The following is a 21601-nucleotide window of genomic DNA, read 5'->3' as shown; positions in this document are numbered from 1 at the left end:
TAACCTACGCGAAGTCGATTTTAACATATTTTTCTGAAAGCGGAAACCGTATTTCGACATTATTAAATCTTCCACAACTTCTTTGATTTTTGTAGGGTTGAAAGAGTCTTCAATAGAACGGAGTGACATATCACCGCTAAAGGAGAATAGTTTTACTTTCCAGATGCATCATTGTGATAAATTATTCTAAAATCAAGCAGGCAGTATTAGATTGGTGATCATATCTAAGAACCGTACATACCTCGAAACGCACACGACACTTGTCGAAATACCAATGTGATGTCCAGCTTCAGGTCCTTAAATTTTACGAAACGTGGTGGGGTGTTACTGTGCAAATTGAAATGTTTGGCGAAGAGGGGTTGATACATTCCAGGAAAAGAAGAAAATATTTTCAGACTTTTCTTAAATTTATAAAACAGTTTACAACTCTTTTGTGAAATTTCTATGTATAGTCGCCTCACCACTTTAAGAAACTTTGACTGAAGTTATAAATGATAATGACAAAAAAACCCGTCGGATTTAAATACCTACTTTACTACAATAAGTAGTAGGGAGTAGTTCGTTATTGCATATAACCCTTCCAAAAATGTAAAACGCCGACGCCACTGACGATCAGGGTCTGCGACTTAATTTGTTTAACGTTTCCAATAATATTAAAATAATAAATCGAAAAACTCTTTAATTACTATTTAAATTTAGTCGCAAATTTTCGACTATTGGACATAGTGAAGTAAAAATGATTTGTTGTTATAAATTATAACATAGTAAAGTGGCCGTCAAATTAGACCGAATGCTGCCTGGGGCGCGGTCGTGCTACCACTCATTGAACTGATTAGGATGGTTGTAATTTTTATTACTCTCAACTGTTTGGGCACAGCATATCTCTTATTTAAGTACTAATTGAATGGTACGCGGCATTCGGCCCAAATTTATGGCATCTATAAGCTGTGGTTAGGGGTTTATTGAGCGCTTGAGGCGTTCAGCTTATTGTGACAGCTAGTATCCTGCCCCAGTTAGCTAACAGGCACTATTTTAGTAGTGAGATCCGAAACGCACTCGAGTGTTACTAATTTGTACTATAACGGCAACCCTCTAGATTTTAGGGATTTACCTGCGTCTTTTCTTTTGTTGATTAGTGGAAGGGTTTGTAAGTATAGTCCCCTCACCACTTCAATAAACTTTAATGAAAGTTATAAATCATAACGACAGAGAAACCCTTCGCATTTAAGTAATAAGTAGCTTAGGCTAGATACTTCCCTCTGGTAACATTATTGGACCCCAATCCCGTTCTAAGTACCTAGGTTTGAAGATAAGATTTCCAAGAAATTTGTCTGTGCCGAATTTCGCAAACCAAATTACTGCAATTCTTTGATTTTGAATAAATACGTATGTATACATTTCTTTGCAATACAGGGTGTTGTTGAAAGGTACGTACAACAAAATGGACAGTTCTTCGCGAAGTCTAAGAAATCTGAAAAACTTTTTTTGTGTTATCAAAATTATAAAGGCAAAATTCACCCAACCTTTTTAGACGCGACTGAAGGATAAATAGGGAAAATTAATTTATTTTACTAAGATTAAATGTTGTTATAGAAACGAAAGAAGATGGTTTTATCAGAGGCGTACAACTAATTTGGACATAAATTTTAATCTCTAAAAGAACATTTTTACCTGAACTTTTTTTAACTTTTAGCAGCCATACTTGTACATACCTTTCAATAACACGCTGTATAATATAAAAACTTTCTAAAATTGGTTAAATACTTAATAATGTTTTTTACTTTCTATGTGGTTCAAATCAGGCCAACATAGAAATTATGACTTAGGGAATCTATTGAAACATAATAAAATAATGTTATTTCCATGTTTTTCCACGGATAAGAGAAAAACACGACCAGTCGAGTCCATTTTCAAATTATTAGTGGGGTAGCTGCAGCAGTGGCGTTCGTTATTTTTGTTTATCGTTCATTTTGCTCGTGTTTCGTTTGTCATTGGTGTCGCTTGCTGTGATTAGATTAATATTAGTGTATTTTTGTCTTTGTTTGGTAAGGCTTTGTTGTTTTATAAAAAAAGCAGTTATTTATTGCAAATAACCTCTCCAAAAATGTAAAACGCTGACGCCACTGACGATCAAGGTCTGCGACTTATTTGTCTACCGTTTCCAATAATATTAAAATAATAAAATGAAAAACTTTTTAATTACTATTTAAATTTAGTCGCAAATTTTCGACTATTGGACATGGTGAAGTAAAAATGATTTGTTGTAATAAATTATAACACAGCACTGTCGTATATACAGGAGGGTCGTAATTAAGTGTGCATTATTTTTAATACTTTGTGCATTAAATTTTATACTATGCACAATAACATTTGTGCATTAAATTTACTTTGTTGCGCCATAAGTTTTTGCATTTTGTGCATTATATTAAGTGCAAATTGGAATAATAAAATTATTGTTTTAGGCAATGATTTTCTGTACTGCGTGCATTATTGAAACTGTATAGAAAATAACAAACAAAAATAGACCTGCTGTACTAAAATGTATTTTATGAATGCATACAAAATTAACAAAAACAAAAGATATTCATAGCAAAAAAGTAGCCAAACAAATTAAAAGTTTTGAAAAAATTAACAAAAAATTTTTAAATAAGCATTCTTTCATCAAAAAACTCAATTACCAAACATTATTAATTTATTGAATAATAATAATTAATGCTTTTTTGTGTTTAGAAGGGCGGATTCGTTCCCTGCCGAACTGGCGCGAAATAAAGCACATGACACGTCTTTTAAAGAGTGAGAGTGTAATGCCCACTTTACTGTGAACTAATGCACATTTTAGTAATTTACGGAACATTTGAAATGCTCGTTTATTTTTTCTCAAATACAAATTGATTTATTAAAGAAACAGTTATTTTAACGAATGAGCAAATTTAATTAAATAATTCTAAATTGCATTATTTATTGCGCAAATAGAAACAATAATCTGCCATTATTTTATTTATTGCCCTTTCATTTTTACAAATGCTGAAATAGTTTCTTCTGTGCGGAAATGTTTTTAATAATGCTGTGACTTATTTCACATTTCATTAAAACTAGTGCGCATTTAAATTGTTCTCTATACAGGACGATCAAAAAATGGATAAGCTCGATGGTACGTTTTTGAGAAGCCACTGTAGAACTCGAAAAAATACTTAAAAAAATCCTTGCACCAAACTAGAAAATATTAAACTTGGAAATTGAATAATTAACTTCGGAATTAATATATATTTTAATGAACTGCATAATAATAGTCATCTTTTACTGTTAGCGTTTTTTTCAGAGGATTCTTAACAACGTACCATCGAATCAAGTTTCAACATTAGAAAATACCAGAGTTATGAATTTTGGTAATGCAGTGTTTGAGAAATAAAAAAAAGTTTTAAAAGCAGAGGTTTTATTTTTAACTATTTAGACAATTACAACCAATACGCAACCTATTAACCTGAATAAACAACAAACAATAATTATTGTCAAATTAAAACAAAATCAAAGCTATTACAATATTGCACAAATAAGTAGTCAAGTAGTCAATCAGATTGTAAGATTGTCAATTAGGGAATGTGATTTTTTTTTGTAGAAATAAATTCCTCCATTTGATTTCATTTTTCCTTCCTCAGTTGCAAATATCTTTGAGACGAAATGTTGATTGTTGTAGAGTTTAGGAAATACGCGGATTTTGGAAATTTCTATATTTTCTGAATAAAACCAGCTTACACTTTGAAGATATCTACGTCCTGCAGTTTCGAAGAGAGGGATTCCAGTCTTAAATCTGTAAAGAGAATGTAAAAACTGTCAAATAATAGGTAAAATATTTACTCGTGACAAGAAATTCTCATTCATTAAGAAAATGTTGTATAATTATTCTCTGAACCAGTAATAGGTCCAAATTTTGTCTATTCATACTTTTGTCAACTTGTCCCAATTACTTTGTAAAGAAAGAACTTGAACTCGTGGAAACTCACATCTCCTCTTATCTAATCATCTCAATATAAGAACCCATCCCCCATTGCAATTATTTAGTCTAGGAATAAAATTTGAAGTGCCATCAACTTACGAGTTTTTGTGTCCAATTCTCCTAAAGCCCATAACAACCGATAGCTTTTAAAATATGTTTTCTTATACGTATTAAAATCAACTTTTTCCTAGGTAATTCTAATGATATACCTGTACTCTTGTCATCACTTGTTTCTTCATTTTCTTCTTCATCAGACGAGGTTGTATTAATCTGTTCTGTTGAAGTAGTGTCGATTGTGCATGTGTCCGAATGCATTTCCATATTGTTATCAGTTTCCACCTCACTGGTTGTATCTGGACGTGCAAAGGAAATCAAATCTGATACATCAGATGTACCGATACTGAGATCCGACTCCTAAAATTTTTTTGTAATAATTAACAATGATTTCGAGTTATTTATGCTTACCTCTGTAGTAATTTTGACGCTGGCACTACGTTGTGGGTTTTCGCAGTTATTGCTACTGGAGTAGCTACACATTTTGCGCTTTAGTCTCCGCGAAGTCGATTTTAAAATATTTTTCTGAAAGCGGGAACCATATTTTGACATTATCAAATCTTCCACAACTTCTTTCATTTTTGTAGGGTTGAAAGAATCTTCAACAGAACGGAGTGACTTACTGCCACTAAAGGTGGAATTGTGAATAGTTTTGCTTTCCTGATCCATCATTGTGATAAATTATTCTAAAATAAAGCAGGCAGTATTAGATTGGTGATCATATCTAAGAAACGTACATACCTCGAAACGCACACAACACTTGTCGAAATAGTAATGTGATGTCCAGTCTCAGGTCCTTAAATTTTACGGTAGGTGGTGGGGTGTTGCTGTACCAATAGAAATGTTTGGCGAAGAGGGATCGAAACCTTCTAGGAAAAGAAGAGAATATTGTCAGTTTTTCTTAAATTTATAAAGTAGTTTCCAACTGTTTTGTGAACTTTCTATGTATGATGGGGCACTTGTTTTTTCTACTTTTTTTTTTAATGTTGCATTATATAATCCAGTGGCGGCTCATGACCTTTTGAAATGGGGGACACACTTTGATTGATGAGTTAAATATGAAGATATAAAGCGGCCTGTTATTAATATTACCAATTAATATGTGAAATTGTGGACGGAAATAAAAACAAAACTACATTGAGTAAAATTGAAAAAGTATTTGTCTACAAACTTTTTTGCCTTCTGTCAAAATTTTACATTGAGTATAAAAGTGAACTAACGTAGTTGAAACATCAACATTCAAACGCGATCCGATTCCAGCCAAATACAGCGGCTAGAGACGCGATTTCCATGGCAACGGTGTAAACAAAACAAAATGAGTCATTATTTGGTCTCACAGTCTCCGCTTACAACATCTTTGGACGTAAGTTTTGATACATTTGATACAAATGGAGCGACATAAGTTTTGATACTTATGACACTATAATTTTTTCAGTATAATTTTTTAAAAATGAAAAATTACGATTTTGCTATGACAAGTTGTGTATCAGCCGCCTTTGATATAATAAAAAAAAGATCAATGTTAATTGAAATTGATCATTTTACTGAAATTTTTTTCAGATTTGTTTGGACAGAACAGTAGAACGTTGTTTAAGATTGAACGATCTTGATGAAAACTGCATAAAATTTTAGTACGGGCAATTTTTTGTCAAGTTTTGAGTTTCACATTCCAAATCGATTGGGTATATGAAGTCAAAATTTATTCTTATTTGATTTAATTGTTGTTTTACAATATCATTATGTAATACGCAATAATTTTTTTTTAGAAAATATATAATACACTGATCGGAAAAAAAACGACCATCCTGAAAAATTTCGCAAAACCAAACTTTAAAAATTATTAATTTAATTAGTCATCGTTATTTTATTAAAGAACCATTCACAATTGACACATGATGTATATATAAATTAGTAAAAAAAAAGAAGACAAATAAAGGCAGAATTAAATGTAATTTAACAAAATGACAAAAACAGAGCGACAGTTTGAGAACCGTCTGTAAGAGTTAACGAAATTGTTTTCCAGTGAAAATGTTTATTAACTGCCAAACTTATAATCAAATGATGAAAAACATTGTTTACAACAACAGCCTCCTTTATTGTTTTAATTAAGAAAATATCGTACTTGGTTTGTTTCTGTTATTGTGTTAAATTAAATTTAATTGTGCGTTTATATCTTATAATAACATATAACAGGGATTTCTACCAAGTGGATGTTATTAGAACAGACATGCCGTTTGTGTTAAATGAAATTCCAACGCTTTCTCTAAGTGATTTTTCAATTGAACACCCGTTATAAGTTATAACCAACTACCTGCCTAAGCAGGTAAAATTTGTTGTCCCTACAAGCACAGTATCTATAGTAGTCCAGAAGCTATAAGGTTATGTGGTCATAATAAAATTATTCCATTGTGTCGAAGTTAAGTTGTTTACAATAGAAAAGGTTTTGGGGTAGTAAATAACGTGTCCACTGGAACTCGACCGGCTGTTGTCGTTTCGTTCAGGGGCCGCTCTCACTAAATATCTAAAAACACCAATCTGCTATTACCTGCAGTCGCAGAGGATTCCGAAATAACCAGTCGCTTTGAAAGCCGGCCCTGTTAAATGTGAGCAAGAAATGTTTAGAAGACGATTTATTGCCAACCGGTAAGCTCAGTGCGAACCACACAAAGGAGGTATTTATTTGCGGTCAACCACTTTTATGATGATCGTATAACCTTATAGCTTTTGGGCTACTTTACATACCTACCGCGCGCCTAACCCCAACTTTCAGGTAATCCCCAGCCCCAACCCTAATTATCAGTGGTGGTCGAACTGACCGGTAGTCCTAATCCGTTGGGTTATAGCTAAAAGGATTAAGTCTGTTTGGTAGTCGAACTTCCGGTTATTGTATGCAAATTTATACGACCACCCTAATCTTAAATAGCGGCTCTTTGATGTATTTGGAAAGAAGACTAACGAAATTTCAAATTTCTTTGGTATAGCTGGTACGCTTATTTTAAATAGGACTTACTTTATTTTTCGCGGTATCAGTTTAAAATGTTCTTTATTCTCAAACTAGGACGTGCAAAAGAAAACCACTAGGTCACACTCGCTGAACAGTCTGAAGTTTGTAAACTTTAATGCCAAGCCTACAACTTCAGCTTTAGACAGTCTTTTATAATTGTATGAAATTTAGTTTATTTGGAATTAAATTGAAAATACTGTGACCAGTGGCGTACCATTTACTTTTTGAAACGGGGGATACTACAGACTTCATCCGGGTTTCTATTAGCGTTTAGATCACGCGGTTAGTTCCCTCCATTGTCTTATTACCAAGTTGGGGTTCGCTATTAGCAGTGAGATTAGAAACGCACTCGAGTGTTACTAATTTGTACTATAACTGCAACCCTCTACATTATATGGTTTTACCTGCGAAAGTTATAAATCAAACGACATTGAAACCCTTCGCAGAATGCCTCCCTCTGGTAACATTAATGAACCCCCATCCTGTTGTAAGTACCTAGGTTTGAAGCTAAGATTTCCCAGAAATTTGTCTGTGCCGAATTTCGCAAACCAAATTACTGCAATTCTTTGATTTTTGAATAAATACATATGTATACCTACATTTGTTTGCAATACAGGGTGTTATTGAAAGGTTCGTGCAACAAAATGGACAGTTCTTCGCGAAGTCTAAGAAGTCTGAAAAACTTATTTTGTGTTAAATAAAAATTATATATATATAATTCACCCTTATCCAACCTTTTTAGACGCTACTGAAGGATAAATATTTTCCTAAGACTAAATGTTGCTATAGAAACGAAAGAAGATTGTTTTATCAGAGGCGTACAACGAATTTGGACATACATTTTAAGCTCTAATTAAAAGGAGAACACATTTACCTGAACTTTTTTTAACTTTTAGCACCCATACTTCGAGACCAATTGCCGATTTTATTTTGTACGTACTTTTCAATAACACGCTGCATAATATAAAAAATTTCTAAAATTGGTTAAATACTTAATAATGTTTTTTACTTTCTATGTGGTTCAAATAGGTTCAACATAGGAATTATGACTTAGGGAATCTATTGAAACATAATAAAATAATGTTATTTCCATGTTTTTCCACGGATAAGTTAAAGAAAAATTTAAATAATTTGAGAATAGCATGTCATCATAGTCAGCGTCACAGTGTGTAAAAGAGAAAAACACGACCAGTCGAGTCCATTTTCAAATTATTATTGGGGTAGCTGCAGCAGTGGCGTTCGTTGGTTTGTTTATCGTTCCTTTGCTCGTGTTTCGTTTGTCATTGGTGTCGTTTGCTGTGCTTAGATTAATATTAGTGAATTTTTGTCTTTGTTTGGTCAGGCTTTATTGTTTTACAAAAAAAAAATCAGTTATGTTTTGCAAATAACCCCTCGAAAAACGTAAAACGCCGACACCACTGACCATCAACGTCTGCGACTTCATTTGTCTACCGTTTCTAATAATATTAAAATCATAAAATGAAAAACTTTTTAATTACTATTCAAATTTAGTAGCAAATTTTCCTTTTTCACATTGCAACTTAAAACAGGAAGTCCAGTCCAAATCAGTGTAACTTTTATATGTTGTGTTTTAGTTAACTTACAGTGTTCCACTAGACTAGAACGATAACTTTATTTTTCAATTTTTGTATTTTTGTTAATAGGTATATCAATATCAACATTTTTGTTGAAACAAACCTTCATTTAGAAAATCGTATGTAAATTAAAAGCATTGTCGGCTGTTTACTAATCCGACACTCCGCGACCATCTTCGACCATTGGATATGGTGAAGTAAAAATGATTTGTTGTTATATAACATAGTACTGTCGTGTATACAGGGCGATCAAAAAATGGATAAGCTCGATAGTACGTTTTTGAGAAGCCGCTGTAGAACTCGAAAAAATGCTTAAAAAAATCCTTGCACCAAACTTTTTAAAACATTAAACTTGGAAATTGAAGAATTAACTTCGTAATTATTGTATATTTTAATGAACTGCATAATAATGGTCATCTTTTACTGTTGGCATTTTTTTCAGAGGATTCATAACAACGTATCATCGAATCAAGCTTCAACATTAAAAATAAAATAAAAAAGCCAGTTTTAAAAGCAGAGGTTTTATTTTAAACTATTTAAACAATTACAACCAATACGCTACCTATAAACCTGAATAAACAACAAACAATAATTATTGTCAAATTAAAACAAAATCAAAGCTATTACAATATTGCACAAATAGTTATAATAAACGTACCTATACTAAAAACATAAAGACATAAGAACGTCGTCACTTCCGGTTATTTTTAAATAAATGGTGCGTTTTCTAGAACACTCCTCCCTTGGCGGAATTTAATAATAAGTTGCTTGATTACAATCCAAAAAGCCATTTTTTTCAGAAGATTCTTAACAAAGTATAATCCAAGTTTATCCCTACAATTGAGTGGTTTGTTTATTTTCTGATATAATAGAAAAACAGAACACACCTTAGAAGTAGTCGAGTATATTTGCAGACGCAACTTAAAATCAGATTGTAACATTGTCAATAAGGGATTGTGATTTTTTTTTTTTGTAGAAATAAGTTCCTCCATCTGATTTCATTTTTCCTTCCTCAGTTGCAAACACCCTTGAGTCGGTAATGATCAAACAGACAAAATGTTAATTGTTGTAAAATTTAGGAAATATGCGGATATTGGAAATTTCTATATTTTCTGAATAAAACCAGTTTACATTATGAAGATATCTACGTCCTGTTGTTTCAAAGAGAGGGATTTCAGTCTTAAATCTGTAAAGAGAATATAAAAATTGTCAAATAATAATATGTAAAATAATTACTCGTCGCAAGAAAGATTCGTTAATATCTCTTAGTATGCCATTCTCATTCATTATTTCATTAAGGAAATGCGCACAAATTGTCTAAAAGTTGTGTAAATATTCACCGAAAGAGAAGAATAAAATTTGAAGTGCTGCAATTTACGAGTTTTTGTGTCCAATTTTTCTAAAGCCGATAACAACGGATAGCTTTTAAAATATGTTTTTTTATACGTATTAAAATAAACTTTTTTCTAGGTAATTCTAATGATAAATCTGCACTCTTGTCACCACTTGTTTCTTCATCTTCTTCTTCATAAGACGAGGTTGTATTAATCTGTTCTGTTGAAGTAGTGTCGATTGTACATGTGTCCGAATGGATTACCATATTGTTATCAGTTTCCACCTCACTGGTTGTGCCTGGACGTACATATGAAATTAAATCGGATAAATCAGCTGTACTGACGCTGTAATCCGACTCCTAAAATTTTTTTTAATAATAATTAACAACCATTTCTAGTTATTTATGCTTACCTCTGAAGTACTTTTGGCGCTGCCACTACACAGTGAGTTTTCGCAGTTACTGCTACTGGAGGAGCTACCTATTTTGCATTTTAATCTACGCGAAGTCGATTTTAGAATATTTTTCTGAAAGCGGGAACCATATTTTGACATTATCAAATCTTCCACAACTTCTTTGATTTTTATAGGGTTGAAAGAGTCTTCAATAGAATGGAGTGACATACTGCCACTAAAGGTGGCATTGTAAATAGTTTTACTTTCCTGATGCATCATTGTGATAAATTATTCTAAAATAAAGCAGGCAGTATTAGATTGGTGATCATATCTAAGAAACGTACATACCTCGAAACGCACACAACCCTTGTCGAAATTCTAATGTGATGTCCAGGCTGAGGTCCTTAAATTTTACGATACGTGGTGGGGTGTTGCTGTGCAAATAGAAATGTTTGGCGAAGAGGGGTTCCAACTGTTTTGTGAATTTTCTGTGTATGATGGGGCACTTGTTTTTTCTACTTTTTTTTTTAATGTTGCGTTATATAATAGTTTTACAATATCATTGTATGACAGTTTCAAACTATGAGTTCTTATAATTTATTAAGGTAAATCCGAAGTCATCTTAAAAATAAAAATGAAACGGTAGCGCTCCGGTCATTTTCATTATTATTGTAGCAAAATTTTCTGAAATGTTTTTTTTTACTTTTTACGTATTTTGTAACTCGACAATTGTGAAAAATATTAATGGATTAATGGTCTAATTGAGGAATAATAACTTGTGTATGTAAAAAAAATATGCTTAAATACTATTGATTTTTTAAATGGTTAATAACGACATGATTAACTTAGAAAGTTTGTTATATCTGTTTCCTTATCAGCAGCTTGTGAATGGTCTTTTTCGATTTTTTGTTATTTTATGTCCCAGATTAGAGTGCACCTTACAAAATTTTTAGCTTCAGTTCTTTATTGTTTTAGTCAAATTTGGTAAATTTGCCTGGAAAAGGATTTTACGTTTCAACTCAAAATTAAAAATAAATTTGGTCTTTGAAAAGATCATTTGGCTTCGAACATTAAGTACTGATTTAATTACAAGTCGGTAGTTACTGGTTTCCGGTTTTCTGGTAAATTATCTGTCGTTACTCTGAGCGGTCACACAGTCCCTCAGCGCACAGAAATGGCAGATTCTAATTATGGACATGTCGTCGCCTGAGAACTTGTTTGATCTACAGACCAGAGCGCACTTATGCCAATATCGACTCTAAGCGATTTATCTATAAGCCGACTTTCGTTAGAGCTGATCTGATACACATCCATTACGAAGGACTAACCCGTTTCGATCATCTGGTCGGACTTTACATTTCAAATGGTAGAACGTTCACCAAAATTTGTCACCATCAATGAAATGACGTACTCTGCAAATTTTACAGCAGTGGATGTAATTTAAATTTTATATCCTCCGTTTATGGTTTATGAATCCGTGTTGAGTTTTTACCTTAGATGTCAAGATTTTTGGAAAAAAATCAACATTTTCCAATTTATAGTTATTGGAACCAAATGTTATTTAAATGTTAAAAAGTAGCATAGTCCTGAACTTGTGGTTTATAAATACATTATTGAGATTATTCGGCTTTTCGATTTCTCAATTTTTCAACTTTAGATGATTCAACTTGTCACTATTTCAATTTTGGACATTTTCGATTTTTCCATTCTTTAAATTTTCGGTTTCTTCATTTTTTTATTTTTCGATTTTTCAATTTTCCGATGTTTCAATGATACAATTTCTCAATTTTTATCCTCTTCAATTTTACGAGTTCTAAATATTTCGATTTTTGAATTTTTGAATTTTTCAAATTTTGACGTTTTTAAATTTTCAGTTTTTCGATTTCCGAAGTAATTTTTTTTATTTTCCCATTTCTTCCCAAAGCTTCGACTTTTCATTTCTTCAATTCTTCAATTTTTCGATTTTTTAGGTTTTTGATGTTTCAATTTTTCGATTTTCATTTTTTCGTTTTTTAAACTTTTCGATATTTTAATTTTTCAATTATTCTAGATTTTTGATTTCTCGAGTTTTCAGTTCCTCTATATTTCAATTTTCGGGATTTTTAAAACTTTCGATTTTCCAATTTTTATTTTTTTTATTTTTTCATGTTTGGATTATTTATTATTGCTAAAAGTAAAAGTAAGAAATAACTACCAAAATTGTAACTAAAAATATGTAAAAATGAATAGAAAATATTTATTCTCTATATCGAAATATGAATAAAAATATCTGTGTTTAAGTCAGGATAATGGTGACGGTAATTTTGACGTTCGACGAAACTGAACTACCTGGCCTTGAAACATCATTATTTTAGGATTAAAACTAACGGCAGGAATAATGATAGTACTAAATCTTTAACTGCTTTTGGTATTAGAGAGCCAATGAATATTGTCGTTGGAAATATCTGGAGAGAGAGAATTTTTAAAATGTGGTTGACAAGAGTTTAGTGTGCCAACGAATGTAGTAGTTGTATGACGTTAATCCTTTCATTACCCTCGTCAAGGAATAATGCAAGTTATTAAATGCAAATTTATGAGATCACCTCATACTTAAATAACAACTCTTTTTTGTATTTGGGTGGTATACACTTCTCCCCCAAAAAGGACCGGCTTATCTTTAGCGGTATTCCAGCCACAGGGACGTGTTATAGTCCTGGCAAAAAGAAGTGGCAGACCTAACTTTAAAAGCCTCCATAGCACTACCATAAAAGTATCAACTTCTAACACAAATTTCTCTAATGAGTCCAGTATTTGACTTGCAACACTACAAACACCAGTCTTTTTTCCTATTGACTGTAAAAAACTAACGAATGCATTTGCCATTATAGGCAACCAAATAAACACGAAAATTACAAGCAAAAAACCGGAGTTATGAATTTCGGTTTTGCAGTGTATGAAAAATAAAAGAAAACCAGTGTTAAAATCAGACGTTCTATTTTTAACTATTTAAACAATTATAACACAATACGTTATATATAAACACGAATAAACAACAAATAATAATTATTGTCAGAAATTAATTACAGCAAAATCAAAGCTATTTCAACATTGTACAAATAGTAATATAATACATGTACACTAAAAACAGAAAGACACTCGTCCCTTGATGGAATTGTTAACTCACAGATTTCTAAATTTATTGACTTGAAAGCGTGCGAAATGCAGATGCTTTAACAGAGCAGAAAAAGTTGATTTTACAACGTACTATAGAAAAACTTGAAAGCTATCGCCTACCACGAGAACCAAAAGAGATTAACTGTCTATAGAGAGGAACTGGAAGCCGGAAGGATTCTTCTTATAACAGGTACAGTTTTACAGATTCAAGACTAAAATCGCTTTTTTGCGAAACTCAAGAACCCACATATGCGTGAAATGTATACTGATTTAGTTCGAACAATACAGAAATTTCCAATAACAGTTATTTCCTGCAATCAACATTTTGTCTGTTTGATCATTTCCGGCACATATGTATTGGCAACTGAAGAAGGAAATCCGAAATCAATTGGAGGCAGCTATTTTAACAAAAAATTAATCTTATCTACAACCCGATTTTAATTACATATGGAAAGGTATGTTCTGTTTTTTCTAATTTATCAAAAATTAAACCTGGCCTATCGCAAGTTTTTTGAAATTTTCGTGAGTATTTCAGAAAATCTTCTTTTTCGCTTTGGGGAGAAAGTCATATGAAAGCTTTTCATCTTACAAAATCTTGCAACCTAGTGTAATTGGATTCCCGATTTTACAGCTTGTATTTCGAGGCATCTTAACGTTAATTACAACTTAAATGGATTTCTAGATGTGTGTAAAACTGCGAGGAAATATCTTTCTTGGGACAGAATGTTTTGCACTTAAATCTGCCCTGTTAAAGTCTGCATGTATTCAAATAACATAGCACATTATGAACAGATTGCATCAATAGTTGTTTCACGTTTCACTGAAGGAGTTACCTATTTTCCAGCTTGGTCCTCGGGAAGACGAACTTGAACGATTTTTGTGATATCGAGAACCATATTTTGGCTTTACTGGGGTTTCCACATTTTCCTTGATTTCTGGGAGAGTTTCCAATAGAACTGTGGATAGTACTTAATACTTCTAAAATAATGTGTATAGTATTAGATTGGTGATTACATCATAAAAGGAACATACATACTTCTCAACGAACACGACACTCTTTGAAATAATAATGTTCAGGACCACGTACATATAAGGGTAAATCTGAAACATAAACCACAGATAATAACAATATATTGACACAATGCAAATATAAATATTTCCCGAATAGCGGTTAGTACCTTCTAGATCAAGAAAATATTGAACATTTCTTAAACTTCCAAAAGAATTTCGAATTTTGATTAATGAAATTTCTATGTACAAAATAATAAAAATCATAGTGATGTAACTAATTTTTTTTTAATATAGAACAGCAAAAAGGTGATTCTTGAAGTTTGGGATGGTGTCACAAATAAGCAGGATCAGGTACAGGCATATAGATGAAAAAAAGTTTTCAAAGTGAGTCAATGTAATAAAGACGAATACAAAACAGCAATAGAGAATTATTGCCACAAACTATTTAATAATAAAATCAAAGCTAAAAACATCTACATTATAGTAATAATTAACTTACTATAGAAATACATAAATTTATCAATCTTTGTTACAAGCTCTTATTTGTGACAGTGCAATATTTAGGTATTTAGCCCAACATTCAAACTCCTGTTGCGTATCAAAAGACATAAGAACGCCCTCACTTCCATTCATTTTTAAACAAATAGAGCGTCTCCTAGTACACTCTTCCCTCGATGGAAATCTTAACTCACATGTTTTTAAGTTTATAGTGCGTGCTGGTGTGCTCTCAAGTGGATCACTTGGCGGGTAGTTATAATAATTCAAAATTCCAGCATTTAAAGAACAAAACTGTCTATCCCACGAAGGACATCCTTTTGAAATTTTTCTCACATTTAGAAATCCCGATAAATTCTTATCAACATTAGCATGAGCCGAAATACAGACTGTAAACATCCCAGAATCCGCGTACATTTTTAGGTAGCCAGATTTTGAGAGCTGGCAAGCCTTGAGACGAATATGTCCCCATAGAGAAAAACTGGACTTTCGAGAAGAGATATCTCTGTCGTAATTACGAAAAGTTCGTGATGTGCTAGATTTTTTTAACAACGCCTGTAAAGAGAGATTTGTTTATTTTCTGATACAACAGAAAATAGTACATACCTTAGAAGTAACCGAGTATACTAGCAGATGCAATTTAAAATCAGATTGTAAATAAGGGATGGTGATTTTTTTGCTGAAATAGATTCCTCCGTTTGATTTCATTTTTCCTCCCTCAGTTGCAAACACCTTTGAGCCAGAAATGACTAAGAAGAGAAAATGTTCATTGTTGTAATAGTTAGGAAATATGTGGACATTGGAAATTTCTATATTTCCTGAATAAAACCAGTTTACACTTCGCAGATATGTATGTTCTGCAGCTTCACAAGAGATGTGTTCCAGTCTTAAATCTGTAAAGAGAATGTAAAAACTGCTAAACAATAGGGCAAGTATTTACTGGTTAGAAGAAGTAATTTTTCGGCTTCGAGTCTCTCTTTGTAGAAAGTTAACCTGTTTTGATTCTCCTGATGATAGATCGCTTTTACGATCTGCTCTCTAGTGCGTAATAAAATCATTCTTTTTCTGGTAACTAGCTCTAACATAAAGTCTGCACTTTGGTCACCATTTGTTTCTTCTTCTTTTTCACAGGAGGATGAATTAATCTGGTCTGTTAAAGTACTGTCAATTGTCCATGTGTCCGAAAAGCTTACAACATTGCCACCAGTTTCCACCCCACTGGTTGTGCTTTGACGTTCACATGAAATTAAATCTGATATATCGGATGTATTGACGCTGTAGTCTGACGTCTAAAACAAATTGTTTTAACAAATAGAACTTTTCAGCTGTTCATACTTACTATGTCAGCAATTTTGAAAGTACTTTCTGAGTTACTATTTGTGGAGAAGGTACTTAGTTGCGATCGTGATCTACGAGCAGCCGATTTGAAACAATTTCTGTGATACCGGGAACCATATTTTGCCATTACTAAAGAGTCTACAATTTCTTTGATATCTGTGGGTTTGTAAGAAGTTTCGATGGAACTCAGTGAAGTACTGCCACTGCTATATTGCCAGAGGTGTTTCGTTTCTGGATTAAGTAGATTTTCATCAAATGTGGAATTGTGGATGCTTTCATATTCTGGATACCCCATTCTGACAGGTTATCCTAAAATAATGCAACATTTTGGAAGTTTGGTGTAAAATTTGTAAACATTCATTACTAATATAATTATTTAACATAGCATTTTTATCATCTACCACATAAATATTAATTGCACAAACTATCCTAGACATGAACCGAATATCAATCACCTATTTAAAAAACATTAGCTAGGCGCACCTCAAGACTCCTCCCAGAACACATAACGGATGCTCTTTATGATCCCAGAATGTTTAAGACTGCTAATTATATAGTTCAGACCTCAATGAAAACAGGCAAATGGTAGCAAGGTTAAAAACAAAAATAAAACAAACTATAGTGATCCGAAACGACCTATCACCACAAATTTTAATTAGGTGTAAAACAAGAATAATCTTTGCAAACTTTCAACAATCATACAAGGAAAAAATAAACGCAATAAAAAGTCAAAATCTGTTTATTTTACGTCAAGCGTCCGCTATTTATAACGTATGATTTGGACACCCTTGAATCGCCGAGAATACTCAATTGGTGCCAAATCAGCACGATTTGCTGTAGTCCTACCTGTTGTTCCGTACACACGTGTTACTATTGTTTATTTTATTAGTGCCGTAATAATGCGAGGAGACAAGTGACCGAATAAGGTGGCCGATTGCGGAATAAATTCAGTGCTTGTGTTACAGACTTTGGGTGTTGGTTTTTTCGGAAAATGTTTTGTGGACAGTGCACTGAAGAAAAGGCGGATGATGTTTTGGATGTGTTGTCCCAGTTTAGCGGAATTTATAAATATTCATATGAGGTAACTGCTATATTTAAATCGATCTAGGTACTTACAGTATTTAAAATTTACATGTCAACAGTTTAATATTTTTTGGCGTATTTCCATTTGGTAATTATTGGAAATTGATATTTTATTTAGTTATGCAGGTACTATATTATTTTTTTTGCATAATTGGTTATCGTGTTTTGTATTTTTACTAAAGTTCCTAGTTGAAGGTGATTTTTTTCAATTTGCCAGTTATGTATCTTCCGGTTAATCAACTATATTTAATTTTAAAAATGGTGATGTCATTGAAGAAAATATCATTGTTTCTTTAATGTGCACAAAAAAACACTTTAGAGTACATGAAAATGGGTTATTTTTGCTTCATCAGAGTGCAAGTGGCACCGCTAAAGCGTCAGTTTTTAAAATAGAATTATTATTTTATAACTCTAATAAAGGTGATTTTCTTTTGCTTTGTTAAAAAATGTATGGAAAGTTGAAAACTTCGGAAATATAATAAGACCAAGCGATGTTAACGCGACGTGTACAAGAGCAGCCCCAAAAAATCCACGAAGTGATAAAAAATCAACACCTACGCTGTGTAGTAACAATTAGTTCAACTTTACTTACGTATTTAAAATTGTAGAGATATTACCACTGTAGTTGGAATTGAAAGTAATTGCAAAAATATGGTTCACTGTGGGAGCGTCCTACACCCAACGAAACACCTCCGAAAAAGAAAAAAGTAAAAAACCCCAAGCTTACTTTTTTCTCTAGTGTCATGCGTAGCGTAGCAGGTGTCTGAAGAAAAAACTGACCTTTTTTAGTCTTATGCTTTTGCTAAAAATCCTCATTGTCAACACATAGTTCTACTTTTAAGTCGATTGTAGTAAATAAAACAAAAACATTTTTTTTATTCTATATTTTAAGACACGTCAAGAATCAGCCGGATACATTGTTCTAAGATCAACCTCTGGCGGCAGCAACGCTTCCTCCACTGACTGCCAACTGGCTGAAATAATCGCTCAAACTTTTGAAAAGCTCCACGTTGCTTTTGTATGCAGCTTCTTGGCCCTGTATGTTGGGTTGCAGATAAAAGCCGTAAACGGTGGCCAAAGCAAGAACGAAGATCAAAAGAACGGCTTTCATTTTGGCTGTAAAAAAAATAATTGCGTTTTAATTTTTTAAAAGCTGGGTATACATACTTGATATAGCTTTCCTTCACACTTGATAGAAAAGTTAGTGATGATCCACAGGCACTGGGAGCTTTTATATGATTGTAGGCCCAGAAGATAAGCCCTCAAAATGTAATAGGATGGGTTCTAAGTAGGTAGTAATTGGTCCCTCTAAATTAATTAATGAAAAGTTGTTCATAATGTGTGGCGGAGATTGTGCATCATCATGCACTATTAATACGATTCACTGCAATTGGATAGGTACAAGATAAATAAGTTCTATATGAGTAAGTCAATATATATTTTTCTGTATACAAATAGGACATTGTTTTATTTTGAGAGCTCGTAACATCTCTAATATTTTTTGAAAAAGTTTTTTAAAATTAATTCTTGGGTTTTCCTATCATATCCAATTTCATGACAAGTATATTGATAATTAAATTACGAAGTATTTAAACTTTTTTTGTATTGATGATAGAATTTACATCCGAAATTTGGCCCACATTTTCCGAAACACCTGTATATTACATGTGTAAACGCAATTTTTCAAAAAATTTTGTTTATCATTAGAAACGTCTCTAGAGACTGAGACTTTTAGTTTTTGAAAAATTTGTATTGTCATGTAGTACAAATAAAGTGGTATCTTTTGTTATTATATTAACCCCTTTCAGCAAACGCCAGTTAATTAAAATATTGCTTCAATAGATAACACCTACACGTGAATTGTTATTTGTTCTAGACTCAGTTTTACTTCAATATATAAAGGGCGTCTGAATTGTTTGTATTATAACACTTTTCTATCAACTGTACGAAAAGTCATAAAAAGGTATATATATTTTATTGTTACTATTTTGTTTTCTATACTAACTAAGCGAATATTTGGTTTTTAGCCAAAATGAGAGCCGCTCTTTTGATTTTTGTTCTTGTCTTGACCACTGTTTACGGATTCTATCTTCAACCGAATATGCCTGGACAGGCTGGAGCCTACCAAAGCAATGAACAACTCTTCAAAGCTTTGAGCGACTACTTCTATTCTTTGAGCACTGGAGCTGTTACCGGAGTTGCTGCTACCAGAGGATAAATCAGAATCACATGTCTTGATTTCTACCGTTTAGTGTTTGGGCTGATATGATTTCATGAAATTAATTATCTTAAATAAAAAAATCAAAATAATTTTTTCTTTTAATTTTTTAATAAACTGTTCTCTTACAATTATTAGTTTTTAAATAAACACCTTGTACTAAAAAACTATTAAAGGAAACATTCCATTAACAATTTACAACATATGGTGCAAAGAAAGTCAAAGATCAATATTTGTTTGAAAGTTAAATTGTCTAGAAATTAATTTTTGCAAGAAGTCTAAATTAGGACAGAATTTATTTAATAAAAATAATAATAATAATATTCAAAACATTCTGTTCCACTATGGCTTAATTCATAATTTTAGTCCCCTGTTTTGAAATTCCAAATTAAACAAATTTCTGCGGGACATTCTTTCGATGTACAAACAAACACTTGAAGTTATTGTTGTTATTATTGCTGAGAGGCAATTTTTCCTGTTGGTGATCTGTTTTAAATATATTTCACATTGTCCGTACTTGTGCAATTTGCGCAATTCCTTGCAATTTGAGCCCCCATGACCTTTATAGAGGTTATCACGAAACGAACACAGCGATATGTTATTTTATAATTTTTCGAAAAGTGGGATTTATTGGATTTGTACTTCAGGCGCGGGGGAAGACCTGTCGAAATAAACTTGGACCATTTTTTTATTGGTGTAAATAGAACTGCTAAATTATAGGTAAATCGGTATATTTTATGCACACTTAAAGTGAAATTTGGAGAAAACGACGCAACTTTCTGAAAAGAATGAATAGAAAAAGTTGGGTTAGCGTTTTACGATCTTACTCTCCCAAAATGCTTCCTTACAACACCATATTTTAAATTAATATTGTGACACCTTTTTACGAAATTATGTAGAGTATCCAAAAATATTGCGTAGATATTTTTTTTCTTAAAAAACACTTAATCTTTGAAGTGTTCAAAACTTTAAAAAATCTAAATAAATGAACAGAGTCCGAAACTGCTCTTGAGTGGAACAAAATGATCTGCTTAAAGTGGGATTTATAAACTTGCTTTTAGAGCTGAGAATTGTCATTTATAAACTCCGTTGCCAAGTTGCCGTTGATAGTAACTTTGATGTTCAACTTTTGCCGTATTTAAATGGGTTGTATAGTTTTGGAAATTTCATTCTACCCTATAAAATTTTATTGACAATAACGAGACGGACCTCGCACAACATTTAACAGGTAGATAGATGTATTAACAAAATAATGGTCATTTTCATTAGTGAGTAACAATGGTCCCTGTCCGGACCTGGATTATTCTGCTTTCTAACATCTGGGAAATACCAGCAAGCGACAACTTTAAGTCTTTATCTCTTGCTATTGTACTAGTGTCCGTCTCGTTATTGCCAATAAAATTTTATAGGGTAGAATGAAATTTCCAAAACTATAGAAGAAAAGTGGAGGATTTAAGTTGATTACCAGAAATTTAACATTTTAGACATGTTTTAGGTTTCTTGTGATCGAAATAAGTCTACATATATTAAGAATAAAAGGCAAAATGTGGGTTCGCCTACCCGCCCTATCTTAATTCTAATGATTTTTTTTATTCGTCGTGGGCCAAGGGGGCGGAGCTTAACTGCAAAATCCTTATTTTTCTATGAAAAATTAAAAACATGATTTGAGGATCGTATTGTTCAAAGAATACTATGTATTAAAAAAGATAAAGCCAAAGATTAGGCCCCACCCATACTGGTCCCGATCTCAATTTACAATTGTGATGAATTTTTACTCGTTGTCAAATCGAGGGGCGGGGCTTAATTGCAAGATCCATATTTATCTACAAGAATTTACCATTTTAAACATGTTTTAAGTTTCTTGTTTTGAAAAGACGACTACCTATATGAAAAAAAGGCAAAATATAAACCCCGCCCACCCGCCCTAT

At 32.4% G+C, this 21601-nt stretch overlaps 2 protein-coding genes and 1 long non-coding RNA gene across 5 annotated transcripts in view; 2 read left to right on the top strand and 1 right to left on the bottom strand.

Moving 5' to 3' along the window:
* Positions 1 to 14374: 14374 nt before the first annotated feature.
* Positions 14375 to 18129, bottom strand: LOC135127836 (uncharacterized). Its single transcript, XM_064054480.1, has 7 exons — positions 18048 to 18129; positions 16374 to 16681; positions 15975 to 16323; positions 15641 to 15927; positions 15232 to 15589; positions 14565 to 14629; positions 14375 to 14506 (listed from the first exon to the last, which is right to left on the bottom strand). Exons 2-6 carry the CDS (start codon positions 16665 to 16667, stop codon positions 14568 to 14570), a joined length of 1350 nt encoding a protein of 449 aa, XP_063910550.1. The 5' UTR covers positions 16668 to 16681; positions 18048 to 18129; the 3' UTR covers positions 14375 to 14506; positions 14565 to 14567.
* LOC135127835 (puratrophin-1-like) overlaps positions 17254 to 21601 on the top strand; it is a 529067-nt gene continuing 524719 nt past the window's right edge. For 2 of the 3 annotated variants that reach the window (XM_064054478.1, XM_064054476.1), the window contains exon 1: positions 17255 to 17453. In XM_064054478.1, the coding sequence (XP_063910548.1) occupies positions 17364 to 17453 (90 nt within the window). In that variant the 5' untranslated portion in view covers positions 17255 to 17363. Of the gene's footprint in view, positions 17454 to 21601 lie in introns of all 3 variants that reach the window. The other variant, XM_064054474.1, reaches the window with a different exon arrangement.
* LOC135128375 (uncharacterized) lies at positions 19324 to 19765 on the top strand. Its single transcript, XR_010280380.1, has 2 exons — positions 19324 to 19418; positions 19483 to 19765. It is a non-coding gene; the product is annotated as an uncharacterized LOC135128375 (long non-coding RNA).

Source organism: Zophobas morio, unplaced genomic scaffold (genome assembly GCF_036711695.1).
Source record: "Zophobas morio isolate AGI-343-1 ecotype UQ-CSIRO unplaced genomic scaffold, CSIRO_AGI_Zmor_V1 ptg000012l, whole genome shotgun sequence".
Lineage (NCBI taxonomy): Eukaryota > Metazoa > Arthropoda > Insecta > Coleoptera > Tenebrionidae > Zophobas > Zophobas morio.
This window is presented reverse-complemented; position numbering and strand designations above follow the sequence as displayed.

Coding starts and splice junctions, on each gene's coding strand:
- LOC135127836 (XM_064054480.1), bottom strand. CDS start 16,667: ATGGGGTATCCAGAATATGAAAGCATCCACAATTCCACATTTGATGAA. Junction 16,324..16,373: donor CTTTCAAAATTGCTGACATA/GTAAGTATGAAC, acceptor AATTTGTTTTAG/ACGTCAGACTACAGCGTCAA. Junction 14,630..15,231: donor CACTATAAACTTAAAAACAT/GTGAGTTAAGAT, acceptor TTTATGTTTCAG/ATTTACCCTTATATGTACGT.